The sequence below is a fragment of the Nycticebus coucang genome, chromosome 10 (genome assembly GCF_027406575.1).
Source record: "Nycticebus coucang isolate mNycCou1 chromosome 10, mNycCou1.pri, whole genome shotgun sequence".
In the NCBI taxonomy this organism is placed as follows: Eukaryota; Metazoa; Chordata; class Mammalia; order Primates; family Lorisidae; genus Nycticebus; species Nycticebus coucang.
The window spans coordinates 65,099,942-65,117,526 of record NC_069789.1 but is presented as its reverse complement, the minus strand read 5'-3'; the positions used below and the strand labels follow the sequence as shown (position 1 = coordinate 65,117,526).

At 38.4% G+C, this 17,585-nt stretch overlaps 1 protein-coding gene across 1 annotated transcript in view; it reads left to right on the top strand.

Annotated features, from left to right (window-relative positions):
- The window catches only part of CRB1 (crumbs cell polarity complex component 1), a 261,529-nt gene extending 258,616 nt beyond the window's left edge, over window positions 1-2,913 (top strand). Inside the window, exon 12 of the mRNA XM_053606351.1 lies at window positions 2,443-2,913. Within this exon, the coding sequence (XP_053462326.1) occupies window positions 2,443-2,658 (216 nt within the window). The 3' untranslated portion in view covers window positions 2,659-2,913. The remainder of the gene's footprint in view (window positions 1-2,442) is intronic.
- The last annotated feature ends 14,672 nt before the right edge of the window (window positions 2,914-17,585 follow it).

Here is a 17,585-nt window from a genome sequence, read left to right as displayed (position 1 = left end):
TGTTCATTTTTCCCAGCCTAGAGTTATTTTTATTGCTTCAAGATGTAATTACTCCCCAAAGCACAAACACACACTATGCATGGACAGGCATGTCCTCTAGTTGAGGTAAACTACTGAATTCTATGAAACTCTTTACTCCTAAAAGTCATCATGACTCAGAATTTTTTGTAGTAATGTGAAAGTGAAGAGTGGGTGGTAATTATTTCTATCTGAGAGTGCCATATTCCTAAATGTTTTCTAGGCATCTGAAACCAGCTTTTCCCAAACTGAACTTAAGCTCTTCCTACACAAACCTGCTCCCCTCCTATCTACCCAATTCTAATTAACGGCACCCCAGTCCACCTAGTCATCCAATGAGTCATCTTCTTCATCTTTCCTCTGCTCCACCCCAACCCCACACAATCTGACCTTAAGTGATGCTGACTCCACCTCAGAAATCTCTCTCAACCATTATTTCCCTTCAATTCTCACTCCTGTGCTAAATTTAGACCCAGATATCTTTTATCATGACCAATGAAACAAAATCCTCATTTCACTTTCTTCCCCATCTTCACTTTCTCCCATCCTCAGTTATTTTCAACCAGTATGGCATAAAGAATTTAAAAAATCATTAATTGAATTATTTTTGAAAGATATTCAAAGCATAATAAGTATACATAAATCTTTCTTTTTCTTGCATCAACATAATTTAAGTGTGCCATGGAAGTTTAACTAAAGGTTCAAGTGTAGCTGTGAGATAAAGAAGGTAGAAAACTCTGCCCTACCCCGCTGCATGCACTAGATCTTGTCATGTCATGCTCCTGCTTAAACATCCTCAGAGGCTGCCCAGCAACTGTAGGACAAAGTCTGAGTCTGAGTGTTGCGTTCAAGTTTCTTGACAAAACTCATCTCCTTTGAAGTTTTTTCATTCACCAACTCTTTTAATCCTTTCCTAATTCAAACATTCGTACATTCACGAACACTATCTTTGGTCTCCTTGGGTTTCTTACTGTTTCCCCAAATTCTAAAGACATTAAATCCTCTTGCTTTTTAAAAAATTTCAAATTGTTTCATCCAACTGGAATTTCTTCCTTTAAATACCTGAGCATCCACTAATCCTTCAGAGAACAATCACACTTCATTGCAATCTTACTCCACCTACGCCCAACGCAATACATTTATGACATACGATCACAATGTATCTTTATAATGTATTGTATTTGTATATGTGCACAGGTCTGTATGTCTCCTCCTCGTCTCCCATCTCCAGAGTTTGATTTATCTTTGTACTGCTATTTTCTAACTCAGCAAATGCCCATAGTAAATGGTCAATGAGTATCACTGAATGAATAAACAAACTGATGAATTATATTAGAGCAAAGCTCACAATGAGCAGATCTAAGACAACATTATAAAGACATTACAGTATTATATTAATTATACAATGATTTAAACCAAGGCACAGGGAGCAAAAATGACTAAGGATAACAAAGACATTAAAACTTTCCCAGGATGTTAAACAAACAAAAATTTCATTTGTACAAGTAGACTGGTTTGGTATCATGGGGATGAGTCATGGAGAAAGCTAAATGAAAAGGTAAAATTGTTTACTCTCACTTTCCCTCTGACAGAAACATTTCTTTGAAAAAAGAAACCAGTTAAAAATTCAAATAGTGACCCACAGCTATTTTTAATATTTCTGTACAATTCAGTCATAGTTTTACGTTGCTCAATCGATAAACTGATAGAGTTTAAGTTTGCTAAAAAAAAAAGTGCTTTACAGAAACATTGGAATCAACATTAAGCAAACCGTTGTGTACAAATAACACCCTGACAGCCCAGGATCCAGGTCCTCTAGACAGGGCTCTATATGCAGATTTCTGTTACTAGATGTTGGGTTCAGCATTAAGCTCATTCAATTATCACATCGAATCCAAATCAAAGTTATTACAAAAACCACCTTCAAGGCCAGGATATCTCAGTTCCTCTGTCTCAGAATCTCACAAGACCCAACTAATTCATTTGCTTCCTTTCCCACAGAAGGCTGCAAAACAACCATTCTCCTATTCTAAATAGAATTTTTGGTAAGGGAGGAAAGAGATTGTGAATAATACAGTCCCATAGACGTAGAACTATTTTACAAATAAATATGTGTGTTCATCCACCTCTTGCCCTTGACGCTACACAAATGGTCTGAGGAATGGAGATTAAGACCCCGAGGGAATACGGTGACCCTATTTTAGGCCACACTTTCTGATTATAGATCTTAGATGCCAGGTACATGATCATTTTCACATGACCTAGGGATGGGAAAATTGGATTTTCCTTTAATACCTTGGTCTTTTTGTACAGTACTGGGTGGTACCAGCTTGCTTGGGTTGATCTTCATTCCAGGGCAGGCCCCTTGTCTTGAACGTTTGCCTTTGCTCTAGAAGTCACATGATGATTAATTCAATGCTTCAGTTGGCAGATGATTTGATCTCCGACATCTTTACCGCTTCCGGCTCAGTGACATTAGCCTTGTTATTGATCCTCCTGCTGGCTGTCATTACCTCCGTCATCACCTCCAAGAAAAGGGCCACTCAGGGAACCTACAGTCCTAGCCGTCAGGAAAAGGAGGGCTCTCGAGTGGAAATGTGGAGCTTGGTGCCGCCCCCTGCACTGGAGAGGTTGATCTAGGAGCCTTCCATCCCTTTGAGAAAGGGACCCACAAACTGTGAACGTGGTGATTGGACTTCAGTGGTTTCTGACATACATGGCGATACTAATTTGCAACTGGGATTACATTGGAACTGTGGGAAAGATTCCTTTGACCACCTTAAAGACTTTCATAGTGGTTCAACTTGCCATCATTGTCTTACTATGTTGTATTGTATTAGCCAATCACAAAACCACGACTTTGTGCCCATAATTTCAGCCTCATAATTAGCAAGAACATCTTCCAGAGATTAGTGTCTCCTGAGAAAAGCTCCAGTGGCTGTCCCTTAAAGTTTTTCCACTTTGCAACCTGGAAACAATGTGTAAGTTGCACTTTAGCTGGCTATTCCCTTGCACAGAAACTGCAGGAAAATAAGTGGAATACATTTTTCACTTCTCCTATCATGTAGTTTTAGTTGTATACCTGTGATGAGATGGATACTTTTATCATTTGGTCATGGATTCAGAGAAAGGCATGGGAAGCACCTGTGGTTTAAACAGTAACCTAATGGCAAAAAATAAAAGTTGAAGTACAGCTGTTCTCCTTTGTCAGTATATTTTGTATTATGTGACATTACATGTCGCAAAAGTAACCTTGAGGAGCATTCGAAGAACCTACTCATGAATTAGCTCTTTAACCATCTCAAGTCGGTTACATTTAAAGTCTTTACTCTTTGTAAAAGGCCACTTAAGGTGAAAACAATTCCTAAATGGAAATCAAGAAAGGAGGAAAACTCAGATTCTCAAGTCTGAAAGATCAAGGTCCTTTCTTCCAACTCCTTTTTTATAAATCAAGGTCATGCAGTGGCATTGTCTAAAGGTAAGAGCCCCTTAGCAAATTATATGCATTTAAGGGGGCATAAGACTATGGTGTCTGGGCTAAAATTCTGGGGCTTCCTTTTATATATTCCTCTACACAGACTTTGGTTACATTCGATACATGTTTTGAAATGCATATAACATGCTACTGTAGTAGAATATAAATACATTTTTAAATACATGCATATATATTTTGAGTATATGCTCAACTTGTCTAAAGACATGAATTTTTAAATCTTGTCTAGAAAAATCCATCTTTCTCTACTACTTAAGGACATCATGCCAGCAATCGCCTCTCATTCTTGCACACCACCCATTACCTCCCTGTACTGGACCATTCCCATCAGCATCAAACATGCTGTCGCATTTCCTGTCATACATATATGACATTTTCTCCCAGGGCCAACATCTTCCTCCAATACCATCTCATTCCTCAGTACCTTCTTTTTTTGCAAAACATTTACAAAAGAAGTTTCCATATTCTCTGTCTCTCCTTCCTATCTTCTTGTCCTCTCTTGAACTCAAAGTAATTTGGCTTTCCTCTCCACCACTCAATGACCTTCAGGTTGCCAAACACAATGAACAGTCCTCGGTCTTCAGCTGACCTGAAGTTTCAGAAACAGGCGAAACAACTGACCTTACCCTTACAAGGGAACACACGTCTTATCATGATTTCCCTCTTACTTCATTGTTCACCCCTCCAAGTCTCTTGTGTTGGTTTCTCTGTTTTGTGTCCTTCCAGACTGTTCACGACCAGCTGAGAGAGTTCATACTTTATTTATTACTCTCATTTTCCTCTGTCTAGAATCTAAGTTATATGAAGACAAGAACTTTGCTGTTTTTTTTTTCTTTCACTGCAATATACTTCACTTAGAATGGGTAAAAGCACAATAAATATTTTTTCTGGATAAATGAATAATAATAAATTAATGCTGCTCAAATTTGTACCTGCCACCATCAGAACCTGAAAGTGCCTGAGATGTGTGTGGTTTCTCCTTGGATGCTCTAGCTACTAAACTGTCATAGCTCCACAGCCTGCCTAAGGTCTCACTCAATCTTTGGCTTCCTCTCACTATTTAATATTGCTTTAAGTGTAAGAAGACGAATATGTCTATTGTCTACTGTGACGTATAACATGAGACATATTTATTTTTATGTCCCTTTAGAGTTAAAACTTCTTCATAAAGGTTAATCTGAAAAGGACAACAAGTGCTGTAACTAAAAAAATTACAGAGTATAAGTCAGTCCTATTGGTGTTGGCCCAGGTTAAAAAAAAGGAGATAATTGTCTATGGTAATACATAATACTTTGGAAAAGAAATGCAATTAATCTGAATATTGTCCTATTCCGGGACGTAGCTCAGGGCTTGGCACAGGAATGTACACACAGATCCATGCGTGAATGAATGCTGCAGGCTTAAGTAAATGGATCATTCCTTGTGGACACTCAGAACATGTATATAGTAAGAGGTTAGTTACAGGCTGCCCCAGCAAGCCCAACCTCTGTACCTTTACAAAGCTAAATATTCAATATCTTATGCCATGAAGGCTTCCAAATTAGTCAGATGGAGTACTTCTACTGGACTATCTTTCACGCTATAAAATAAACCTCACCACTGTAGACAAGTGTAATATCTACATGACCAATATTGGGGCAATTTTTGAATCAAGTATATCTTTGCAATTCGTGTCAGGATAGATTTTGAAGACCACAACCAAAGGCCACAACAATTCCTCTCGTGCTCATTTGCAATGTAATGTTGCCACCCCGCCATAGAGAGGAGTCTGTCTTCCCCTTGAAGGAGGGCTGGCCCCATAACTCACTCTGGCCAACAGAATACCATGGAGATGATGTGGGACCAGTTTCGTGTCAGGCACAAGATGCTTCCAGCTTGTCTTTTCCCTGTCTTGGGAGGTGGCCCTGAGATTGAGATTCTGTGAAGCAGCCTAGGATGAAAGTAACATGTCCCAGCTGAGCCTGGGCTCCAGCCATGAGGCCTGCCAGAGGCAATCACAAAGTGACCCGTGTGGGATCAGCAAAGAGACCCACTCCATCAACAGAAGAAACAGTAAGTGGTGATTTTAAGCTGCTAAGGTTTTGAGTGGTTTGCTGGAGAGCCGTAGATGACGGAGAACAACTGTGCATGTTGATGAAGGAACCCGAGAAAGACAGCACGTAAGGGACTCCTCTGACTGGGATTTCTTCACTCTCAGAACTGCTACTCTAGGGACTGGTGGACTGTAGGGTGTTCTTCTGCATGGTAATAATAATTAGCACACCATTAATCACATCTGGCAGGTAGATGCCTCCTTTCCCTCAGAGTAGCAAATAAGGGAGAAGATCCATTAAATCCAAGCGCAGGTCCGGGAGGCGCTGAGGTCAGGCCCTTCTGGCGCAGCTGTTCCCAGGCTTTAGGGCAGAGTGTCAAGTGGACACAGCCGGCCTATTTCCTGCCTGGGGGTGAACCCTGCCTGGCCCAGGGCTGCCAACGTAAAAGGCACATCTGGTGTGCATTTACAAGGAGTGACAGGAAGCCTCCTTCAAGTGGCCTCTCTTGTGGCTTCTGTAGCCACAGTGAGTGCAAAGAGAAGCAGGAAATGACAAATGACTGTAACTTAAATCACCTGTCCAACTGGCTCCTATTTTCCTCCTTAAATTACTGCTGTTTGATGTATCCTCTTATCCCTGAGTCCCAGGTCGGTACAGTCCCCGAGTCTGGCCCTGCGTAACCAGAGCTACTATGATTAGAGGCTAGTATTAGCGGCAGGAATTGAAGAGTGACAGTAGCCGGGTGTAGAGATAGGACTAGAAGCATCCTCATAATTATTATAGTAAAGATAATGGGGGATCCTTTCCTGAGCTCTTGCTGGGGGGCCAGGTCTCAGAACTCACAACAGCGCTTTGAAGGAGGAACTTTTATCTTCCTGGTAAGACCCTCTGGAGACAAAGACACAGCGATTTCAGCTTCTGATCTGCCCCGTCTAAGTGACTTGAGCTTAGTCTGAAAGATGGGAATCACACGTCTGTCCCGTAGGCATATCATGCTAACATTAGTGTAGGATGCTGAACTGCTGGTAAGCACGCACTATGTAGCCCCTAAAATTATGACTCAGGCAAGAAGGGGTGTTAGCAGGACGAGTGCCAAGCAGCAGGGGCATTTAAATTGTTTCCACCTTCTCACCTCCTACTTTATCTGCCAAACAAACCAGGTAGGTAACCTCTCTCCTCCTATACCCTTACCTTCCTTCCCATCCGTTTTATGTTGTGTTTGTAAAATAAGCAGGTTTTGTGCAGAGGAAAATAATTTTTTTCATGTCATTTCCATATCTCCAAATTGTAGTTCCATGCTTCTGAGGAATTCACCTCATCTGAATTACGCTGTACACACCACTTACATGTTCTCAAAATCGTCAGAAATAAATCAAAAGATCTCAAGTCTCCTAGGCCTTCAAACAACTGATGATAGAGAAGTATTTTTTAAAACTTGCACTTTGGGCTTGGCGCCCGTGCTCAGTGGTTAGGGCGCTGGCCACATGCACCAAGGCTGGCTAGTGCAAACCCAGCCCGGGCAAGCTAAACAACAATGACAATTGCAACAACTATAAAAACAAAAATAGCTGGGCAGTGTGGCAGACGCTTGTAGTCCCAGCTACTTGGGAGGCTGAGGCAGAAGAATCATTTGAGCCCAAGAGTTTGAGGTTGCTGTGAGCTGTGATAGCACAGCACTCTACCGAGGGTGACATAGTGAAACTCTGTCTCCAAAAAAATAAATAAAAAATAAAAACTGGTGCTTTATAGAGATGACTTCGTTGTTCATTATGATTATTAGTTGGCCCTGCCTTTTAGGATCACGCTTTAGACCTCTTTTGTTAGGGAATCAGTCATCTGCTATCATCAAAGCAAGGAAAATTGGTCTATACATCTTGGATTAAAACCATCTTTCTGATGATGACGAACTAGCCAATTTTCACGTGTTCTGTGGCATCATGATTCAAACCATGAAACTCTCCTTAATTCTGACTACGACTTATCAAATTTCATCCTACTTACAGCAAAAGTATGACACTGCTGTGCCTTGCCTTGAATGATGATGACAGAAGTGCGTGTCTCCAATGTAAACCCACTCTTCTGTGATGTGGTACCCAGGCTTTGCTTTCTGTGGTTCCAGAAACCTGGGAACAATATCTGTCAGATGTATTTGGCAGTGCCTGCCTGAGGACAGCTGCTTTCAGAAACAGTCTCAAGATCTCCTGAAATTCTGGTAACAAGCTCTCCTCGAAAACTATTCCCAAACCCAGATCTTCCAGCCCTAAGGGGAGCATCTTTAAAGGCAGTGATTTTCAACTGTTGTGCCATGGCATGGTGGTGTGCCATGAGAGGATCATAGGTGTGCTGCAATAAATTTTAAAGATCATTAATTAAATAATTTCCAGAAGTTCAAAGCACAGTAAGTATATTCTTTCTTTTTGGTTTTTGTTTTTTTTACTTTTTTTTTTTTTTTTGATCAACACAATTTAAGTGTGCCGTGAGATTAAAAAGTTTGAAAAACACTGTTTTAGAGGGGGGGATGGCTTGCAGCTTAAGACTCCTGCCTCAAAATTGTGTTTATTCATGGCTGCAATCAGGCAAACTCTGACTGGAAATAAATACCTGTAAAAGTACAGATGCTCCAGAATCTTGTTTTGACTCAGCCCTTCATGTCCCAGTTTTGGCGTGATTCAATTTACTCAGCTACAGGCTCAACATCCACCTTCACGTCGCTGTGGAAGTCTTTTAACTCATGAGGCAGGTGTCCCACAAGATAACTTCTAGGTTAGCTTTCTCATAACTGAGACTATTCAAAAGCCTTATTTCACAAGGTCAATCCTATTGTAAAACACCTACTTTAAAAAGAAATTGCTCTATATTTGAATGATTTGGGGATGATTATTTTTGTTTGTTTATATTTTTCAATATAAATTAACTCAATGCAAATTACTCAGAGTTGGTTTAATCTGAATTTTTTTCATAAAAAAATGAGCCATTGGGCCTAACTTAATAATCTTTATTAAGACCTTAATAAAAAGTTTCTTTTATTGAGTTTCCAAAATTATTGGGTTTTCAGGTCCAGAATACAGCTATCTCCACATGAATCCAGGATTAAATTTCTCAAAATTTATTATTTGTTTAATGTTTAGTATTTAATTCTCTGATAGACAAAAGGGAAGACAAAGGACTCTCTGGACTCATGATCTGAATAGTGCATGGATTTCAGTTCATCACACCTTTGCCACCAAATACTAATTTAATTCAAATCATGAATCTGCAGTGATAGGACTTCAGTGTCTCAAACTGAAGAGAGGCAAGGATAATCAATTTAATAATCATGACCCATTCATCTGAAGCATCTAATGGCCAGAGTCGCTGAAAAGAGGAGATTCCAATTATGCCGGTTTATTTAGAATTTATTACATTGGTAAAATGAGAGGCCTTGCCATAAGGGGAAAAAAGGATGAAGTAAACAATATTCACAGTTAGAGAGTAAATTGCAATATTGTCATTTGAATTAACGGAGGCTATCTTAAATCACTTGAAATTAAATGCAAATTAATTCTACCACCTCTCCCTTGAAGAAACTAGCCTAACGCCCCATATGAGAAAATCAAATTTATTTAAATTTACTGAAATCCCAGTGATGTAAATGAAAGTTGTTTTGTCCTTCTGAAAGTTGTTTTGTCCTTCTGAAAGTATTTCTGTAGATTAAACATCTGCCAAGAGTTATTAGTCTAGAGATGAGACTATTATGTACATAAGACTTAGAGATAAAATAAATTCATTTCACCGTGACAATTAATCTTAAAATCTGTTTAATAGGTATTCTCAGGTTATTTTAAAAGGGATTATTGGAACTTTTTAATTGGATATTTATTTCTGTGTTCTTTGATCAGGACATGAAAACTAGAGAGAATAAAACCAACTGAAAGTATTTTAAGACGAAAGATCAATTTATAGTACAAGAGTTGAGGAAAAAAATTGGTCAGAGTTAGTTACCTTTCATGAATATGATTGCTGATAAGAGAACAGACAAACAAACTCACATTATTTATTTAATCCACTATATAGACTAAATAAAAATAGATTTGGGGGACACTATGATATTTTTCATCGCCGTTACAAGTTAGATTTTAAAAGCTCAGTCCTTAAAGTCAACTTATTTTCTCCTCAAGACTATATAATTTTCTCTTGGTTGACATTTGATGCCTGTCAGGATGTGCAGAGTAGTTGGTAAATCTTTGACCTCAGGTATGGGATGGTAAGTTTTGTAATTCAGCTAAGAATTTCTCTCCACAAACAGCTGTCTTTATTAATAAAAGAAAAGGTATTTGTTATCATTAAATATTTGAAGGAATAGTTGAAGAGACAGAGCACATAGGCACAAATGTGAACGTGCTGATTAGCTGTGTTTAATCAGTGCTTAATTTAACCTAGCTGGGTATTATAACTTCTGTTTCCCACCAAATTTCTAGGTGCTACTCTTTGGTATTTATTAGTGAAGAAGTACTTAGTTCAAAGTCTCATCCGATATTCCAGAAACTCCAATTCCTACAGTGTTCTTAGTCAGAAGTCACTTTTTTTCTTTTTTTTTGTTAAGCGGGCCAGGGTCAGGTTTGAACCCTCCACTCCTGGTGCATGGAGCTGGCGCTCTAACCACTGAGATACAGGTGCTTGAGTGTCACTTTGTTCTTAATAAGAAATATTAGCTAATAACTTCTATTTTCTCCTTTTAGGACAACAGTGTGGAGAGCATTACCCTCTTCTCCATCAAGGGTGACTCCTGTTGGAGGGTAGAGAAGAGCGATAATTTTTGATATTGTTGTCTCCTGGGTGCCCCATGATGCCTTGACTTCTATAGAGGTCTCATTCTCCTCAGGAATGGCAGTACCAGCAAATCATCCAGGCTACCATGGTGGCCTGCAGCAGCCTCCACCAGCCTCTCTTACTACTGTTAGTCTGCCTTTCAGAGGCCTCTGCCATCCAAGGGTGATGGGGACATCCTCTTCTATCCTACAAAGGTTCCCAGGCCAGCACTAGCTACACATCTCAGTGTTGTTCCCTTAACCTGACCTGGATCTCACAGAACTGCCCTCCTGAGTCACCAGGGAGCAATTGTAGGGTAACCCAGCTCCTGCAACCAGAGTTCCTTAGGAGATTAGGCCTGTCCTGTGGTCCCCTCAGAGGCCCCCGGCTGTGATCCAGGCCACTCTTCCCAAGGTCAGGCACTACTACTCCCTTGAAGAATTCCAGTAGAACTCTCCACCTACTCCTAAGGATGGCCCAATCTCAGACAGGAGCCCAGCTTCCTCCAAGACATCTTATTCAAGATAAACATACTTGACTCTACTGTGTGGCCTACCATGGTACGTGGGCAGGGGAAATCTGCCTAGCAAGAAACTGCCATCTTGGTGTAAACATCCTCAGGCAGCTGTGTGGCCTACCATGGTACGTGGGCAGGGGAAATCTGCCTAGCAAGAAACTGCCATCTTGGTGTAAACATCCTCAGGCAGCTTCAGCTATTTTTCCTGGATTAGTTTGAGCATCCCAGTGACCTTTCTCTCAGCATAATGGCCTTTTGTGACTTATGAAGAGGAATTATGATCTTTTTCTTTCTCAGAACTATTTACTTTATAGTCCAGACTTTTCTGTCTTGAGCTTAGAAGCTGCTCCATGATAATTTCCTTTTCCACCTTCCATCTAAAATAAGGAGACAAACTGAGTTATCTGGGACTTGTGGGCATCTCCCCTGAATTCTACACTTTCACCTTATACACTGGATCACTGAGGTCAAAGTAAATACTGCACAGACTGCGTGCTTTCTGTGGAGTCCCCTCCTTTAATCTGGATTCCCCAAGTCTTTCTTTTGCTGATATTTCAAAGATGCCCAGGGCTTAGCAGTGGTTCTCAACCTTCCTAATGCCGTGACCCTTTAATATGGTTCCTGTGGGTCACAACCCACAGATTGAGAACGGCTGGCTTAGAGGCTTCTGGTACTTGCCACTTTACATGAGGTTGTTCACAATTTAAGTGTTTTTTGCAACACAAAAACATATCTGGAACACACAAATCTGATTTTAAAACAAGAACATACAATAATATTTCCTCACATTCATTTAAAGCAGCAAAATCACTCAGTCCACTCATTTTCCTGTATTCTGCTAATCTAAAAGACATTAGAATGAGAAAAAAACCACAAATGTCTTGCATTTGGTGCCGAGTACAATAGAATTAATTGAAATCAAGCATTTTACCTGAAATGTTACCTGGGGGGAGAGATGGTGGTGGCAGGGAAGATTGCACAAAACACAGGCCACAGAAATCTTTGAAAGGAGTTAATTATTCTGAATTATTTTTTTCTTTTCTTGTTGAGGGCAAAAGAGCAGCAGATCTCCAAAAGACACTTTCTTGTGTGGAAGGGAGGTAGTAATGGATTGAAAAGAGAGGAAAGTGGGGTGGCAATTATATAAATACTGGTGACGTTTAAAATGTGATAGTATGAGAAAGGTTAAAAAAATTATTAAGTTGAAGTTCCAACACTGTTGACTATATTATTCAAAGAATCCACCATATCAAGATGATATGATGATCTGCTTTACAATATTCCCAGGGCCAAATTTGGCCAGGAGTCTATCAAATACTTCAAGTAAGTTTTTGAAATGATTGAATAAATGTGTAAATAAATCGCTGGAACAAACCAAATGTCAGTTGCTTTTATATATTGTTCTGTTAAAACTTTAAAATACATAATGGTCTTCACTGTTAAAACTGCACTTCGTTAACCAATAGCATTATATAAAGAAAGAGATTTTGCTTGTATAAGAAGTTTCACATTTAAATTACTCATCCACTATGGCAGGAGGCCTGGGTAAAGATTGATCCTTGGGTTAGAGCATCTCCTCAAAGTATCCGTAATGCTTCCCTCCACTTTAAGAGCCTCCACACATAATTTATCCAGAAATGACCACAGGATTCACTTTCCTCCAGGGTCTTTAGAAAGCAGTTTCTGATTTCTGGCTTGTACATCTCTCACACTTTCAGTATAACATTAGTGTTAGTTTCAGACTTTTAATTTTACTGTTAGTAAGCTCAACATCATTCCTTCTGTTTTCTGTTTTGCTTTTCTGATATGACATGTGGTAGACCATATCCAAAGAAAGGGCTTGTTTGTTAATCATATTCATGCACAGTAAACAGAGGCGTCCGATTTTTCTGGAGTTCTGCGGTCTTGAGCTAGTGGTATTCTCCTCGTTTCATTAATGCTAAGCTAGTAAGCACCTGCTGTGAACCTAATGTCATGATAAGAGCCGAAGATTCAAAGGTGAACAAAACAAGATTTATACTTTCAAGGGGATAAGTCATAAGAAGTTAGACTGGCTAGTAGGGTCAGTGTAGAAAGCAGATTAAATCACGAACATGAAAATGTGTTCTTCACTCGTTTTTCTTGTCTGTTTCCTTGCTGAGTGGTTAGGAGCAATAGACACAAATTAAATGTTTGTTTGAGCTACTATGAGATGGGATTTAGGGGAGGGTTAGGTAAGTGAATAGTCACAAAACAGTGCAGTAACTGTGACAACAGCAATGGTATCAAGAAGCTATGGGACCTTTACTAAGAAGATGAAGCATAAAGTGAAATTATAATTATATGGAGTTATGTGTTCATTCCACTTGGCATATCCAGAACACTGCTCATCTACAACTGTCTTTTTAAATTATACCTTGTTTAAATAATGACAAGTTTTTTCTTCAATCTTTAAATATGTTTATTGTATAGCCAATCTCAAGTTGCTTTTTTTTTGAGTTCTCAAGGTTCAAAATTTCTTAATGTGATTTATTTTTTTAACTCACCTTCAGTGGGAGTTGTTTACTGTGGTGGTCATATGAGCTCTGAATTTCAAAGTGCACCTACAGAGTAGCTTTGCTTTACTCCGGTAGGTGCCCCAGAGTTGCCATGTGCTGTGGACAGTGCTTTATTATAATTTATGTTTGAGAGTTCTATGCTGTGTGTATAATAGACAGAATTTATGTGCACTATAACACACTGTAAAACCACAAGCAGCAAACACTGGTTTGATTTTTCATACAAATTTTTTTGTTGTTTGTTTCCAGGCTTAATTTTTCATCCAGATCCCTGTGTAGACAAGGTCTTTTGTTATTTCTTAGAGTCAGGGACTGAAAGTTTCCTTGTCCTAGATTAGTAGACCAGATATTCCTTAAAGTCTTGACACGGGGATCTTAACTTCTCAGCTACACTTCTTGGGGACAAAATGCTGTATCTGCTGGACCTATGAGGACATTGACCGGATTTTTAACTGCCTTCTTATCACTGATTTGGCTTTAACTTTGTTTTCAAACCTCAACTATTCTTTTGGGGAGGCACAGCAAATACTTTAAATATTTTTGGTATGTTTTATCTAACACTATTACATAAACTGCAGAGGAGTGGTAAAAACCTGGCCTTTTGCCATAATTGGAAAGCTATTAGATTCATCTATGCTAAATAAATAAAACAAAAAGCCTGATTTAATCATGTCTTTAGGAGTACAGCTTGTATGGAATCAGTATAAAATGCAAGATAAGAAAGTCAAAAGGCACAAATGTTGACATTTGCATCAGCCTTCCCAGAAAGTAACCTAGAAATAGAATGTTTACCACTAGACTGTATGTCAGTGAGTAACTACAGGGTCTCCCAAACATCATCCAGAAAGTTGCCATACATTGGGAAAATGAGAAATTGTAGCTAAAAATTTCTTTATTTTCCCAAGATTTGAATATACTCTTCTCCAAAAAAGATATATGAATTGCCAATAAGCATCTTAAAAAGTTCTAAAAGTTTTGCTATATGAAAAATACAAATTAAAATAAAAATAGAATACTAACCCACTGGAATGGCTAAAATTAAAATGACTGACGAGAACACCCTGCTAAGGGAACGAAGCGTGTTGATGTGAAATTCAAGAATAGGCAAAGCTACCATGGCAGCATATGGGTGGTGGCCAGAAGCTGGGCCCAAGAGAAGAGGGCAGCTGCAAAAGAGTAGAAAGCAATTTTTTTAGGGTAACAAAGTGTTCTCTCTTCATCTTGATGGGGTGGTGTTTACCCTCACTAAATCTCATTGAATTATGCTTTTTGAATGGGTGAATTGTAATGGATATAAATTATATTTCAATAGAAGCCAACTTGAAAAAATGTGAAGGAGGCACCTTAAAAGGAAAAGGCTCTTTCACATACAACAGTACTGGGTATTAACAGAACATCTTAAAAATCCAGTAAGAATCTTGAAATAAAAATGCCCAAGGACTTCTAGTTAACCTTATAATAGCATGTTAAAAATCAATTTTGATATCCCATAACAATCCTCCCAAATATTTTTTATAGTGATCCTTTGCTCTATAATGTTATGTGAGCACACACATTTTAACTATAATTATTGATGAGAAATATCGGGCAACTCTGGGGCACCTACCGGAGTAAATATTTTTCTAGTAGGTTTTTATAAAAGATATTAATTTCAAGCCTCTTATCAATTGTCACTTGATTAGAAATTCAAATGATTTTCCAACAGTTTGTCAATAAGCATGTCTTTCATGTAGATAGCCTATAACAGAAAGCACAGCATTTCTCCTTAACATCTGTTTCACAAGTTGGGATTTTTGCTTATTGGGTTGTATTCAATTTGGACATTTGTCAAGTCTCAGGAAGCTTAATTCTTTTTTAAAAAGCTACAATTAAGTATTAGATTTGGGGGGCAAACTGCATAAAATACTAAATGACTGTATGTGTGTCTATGTATCCTAAATGAGTCCCTAAATTAGAAAGTGGAATTACGAAAAGTAATGTTAATTTTAAACACATTGTTCTCAAAGCTTTGCTTAAATGGCAATACTACAAAACACCATAAATATGAATCACTCTATATTTAAAGTAAGTTTGATTATAAAATAACAAAACTGAATAGTAAGTAGTTTGAGTGATGCTCTTAAATAGGAGAAAAATAAAAGCGCAGTCAGGGACATCATTTCTGCCCCATCAGACGGGGTAACCATCACTCCATCATGGTTAAATTTTCCCAAGAGCTGTAGAAGTAACAGTAGCTATGCATAAAAACATTCACGAGTTATACCTTTCCTTTTCCTCTTAATAGGTATGTTACCTATTAAGCCTGCTCCTACAGCTATCATGCATAATGTAGATAGGACTCCCCACTCCAACATATGCAAATTTTGAAGATGAAAGAGAAGAAAGAGATAGATCCAACAGAGAACATGTTTAGATACAAGAAAGATTACTTGAGATGGGCTGGGAGGGTAAGAGAAAACAAATTGGAAAGGAATAGAATAGAAAGAAAAGCAGAAGGAAAAGGAGACGCCAACCATTAAAGCAACTCTCAAAAAAAAAAAAAAAAAGAAAATAGAAAATAAAAGAAAAAGAAAAAAAAAAAGATCAGGACATTCTGTCTTCAAGATATTTGGAAAACGGGTGGTGCCTGTGGCTCAAGGAGTAGGGTGCTAGTCCCATATGCCAGAGGTGGCGGGTTCAAACCCAGCCCTGGCCAAAAACCACAAAAAAAAAAAAAAAAAAAAAAGATATTTGGAAAACAAAAACGAAACAAACCAAAAAACTTGCATCAACATTTTGCCAAAAAGGAGTGTCTGTCCAATACTTAAAGGAAAAAGTTGAAATAGCAAAGAAAATTGTGCATTCTCCTCTGGATTTCTGTCCAATAGCATGGGGACTAAATCCAGATTGACAAATTCAAATCCCAGTTTGTTCAGATGATTTGCTGCAATGTGACTTTAAGGATGGCATAGCTCTTTTTCTTTCTTATTTAACCTTAGTTTCTTAGTATCTACAAAAGACTAATTACAGTACCTATTCCAGAAATTCTAGAAGAATGGTTTAGACATTTTTAAAAAAAAACTCTTCAGTTTTTCAACTGAAAAACTAGGTTTGGGAGCAATGAGATTAAATAAAATCTAAGATTTTATAGTTCTATCTTGTAGTTGTATATGCTAAATCATCATGAATTAAAACTAAAATACATTTTTTATGCCATTAATGCAATATTTCCCATGTATGTACAAAATTTTCTGTGTCTTATAATTCATTTTTACTTCTAAGCAAGGTAGTTTCCAGATTCGCTATATAGTAGCCCTCTAGGGCAGTGGTTAGGGCCATGGCATTAGGAAGGTTGAGAACCACGGCTCTCGGGTGTTGTCCTTCATTTATACATGCAGATAATTTAAACAAGTGTTTTGCTTCTGAATCTATAAAATTAGGATATAACCATCTCTCCCACACAGAGACATGGAGAGACAATAAGGGTAATCCTTGTGAAGGTGGCAAGTAAAATTTTAACAATCAAAATAAGTAAAAAGATATCTGAACCCTAGGCTTGCATGGGTAGTATCTTTTTCCTTCTTGTCAGATCTTTGCTTCTTCTATGCAAGAGAGAAAAGTTCAGCATGTTATACCCAGAAATTCTGTGCCCAAAGAGGAAAATTGTGCTTATTTCAATATGAATTTGACATTTGCCCTAAGAGGAAACATCAGAGATCTTGCATAAGAAGTTCATCCTTCAGGCCCCTGAAGCATTGTTCATTTATACCTGACCATATTTCATCTCTGTCCTCAAGCCTTAAATGAAGGTCAACAAATAGTTGTTTGTGTTGGACATGCTACTTTTAAATAACCAGTGAAATTTGAAGTACTTAACAACTATTCTACGATTTTTAGAGCCTAATAACATCTGTTGACTACACATAGAACAGTGGAAAACTCTCAGGCATGGCCTGCCAGAAAGACTGAGGCTTAAATTTACACTGCAACATTTACAAAGCTCAGCAATAGTGGTAGTGGGCTCCTATACTAGTTCACACAGAACACTGCAAGAGATAACTGTTCAAATATAAAAGAGTCACCACCATGCAAAGTTTGATTGTGACCAATTTTATTTTATAACAGCATTGTTGGGTACTTTGTTGAAATGTATGATTCATCCAATATTTATTTTTGCATATTTCTTAATTCCCAAAGCAATACTTTTATACACAATGCCT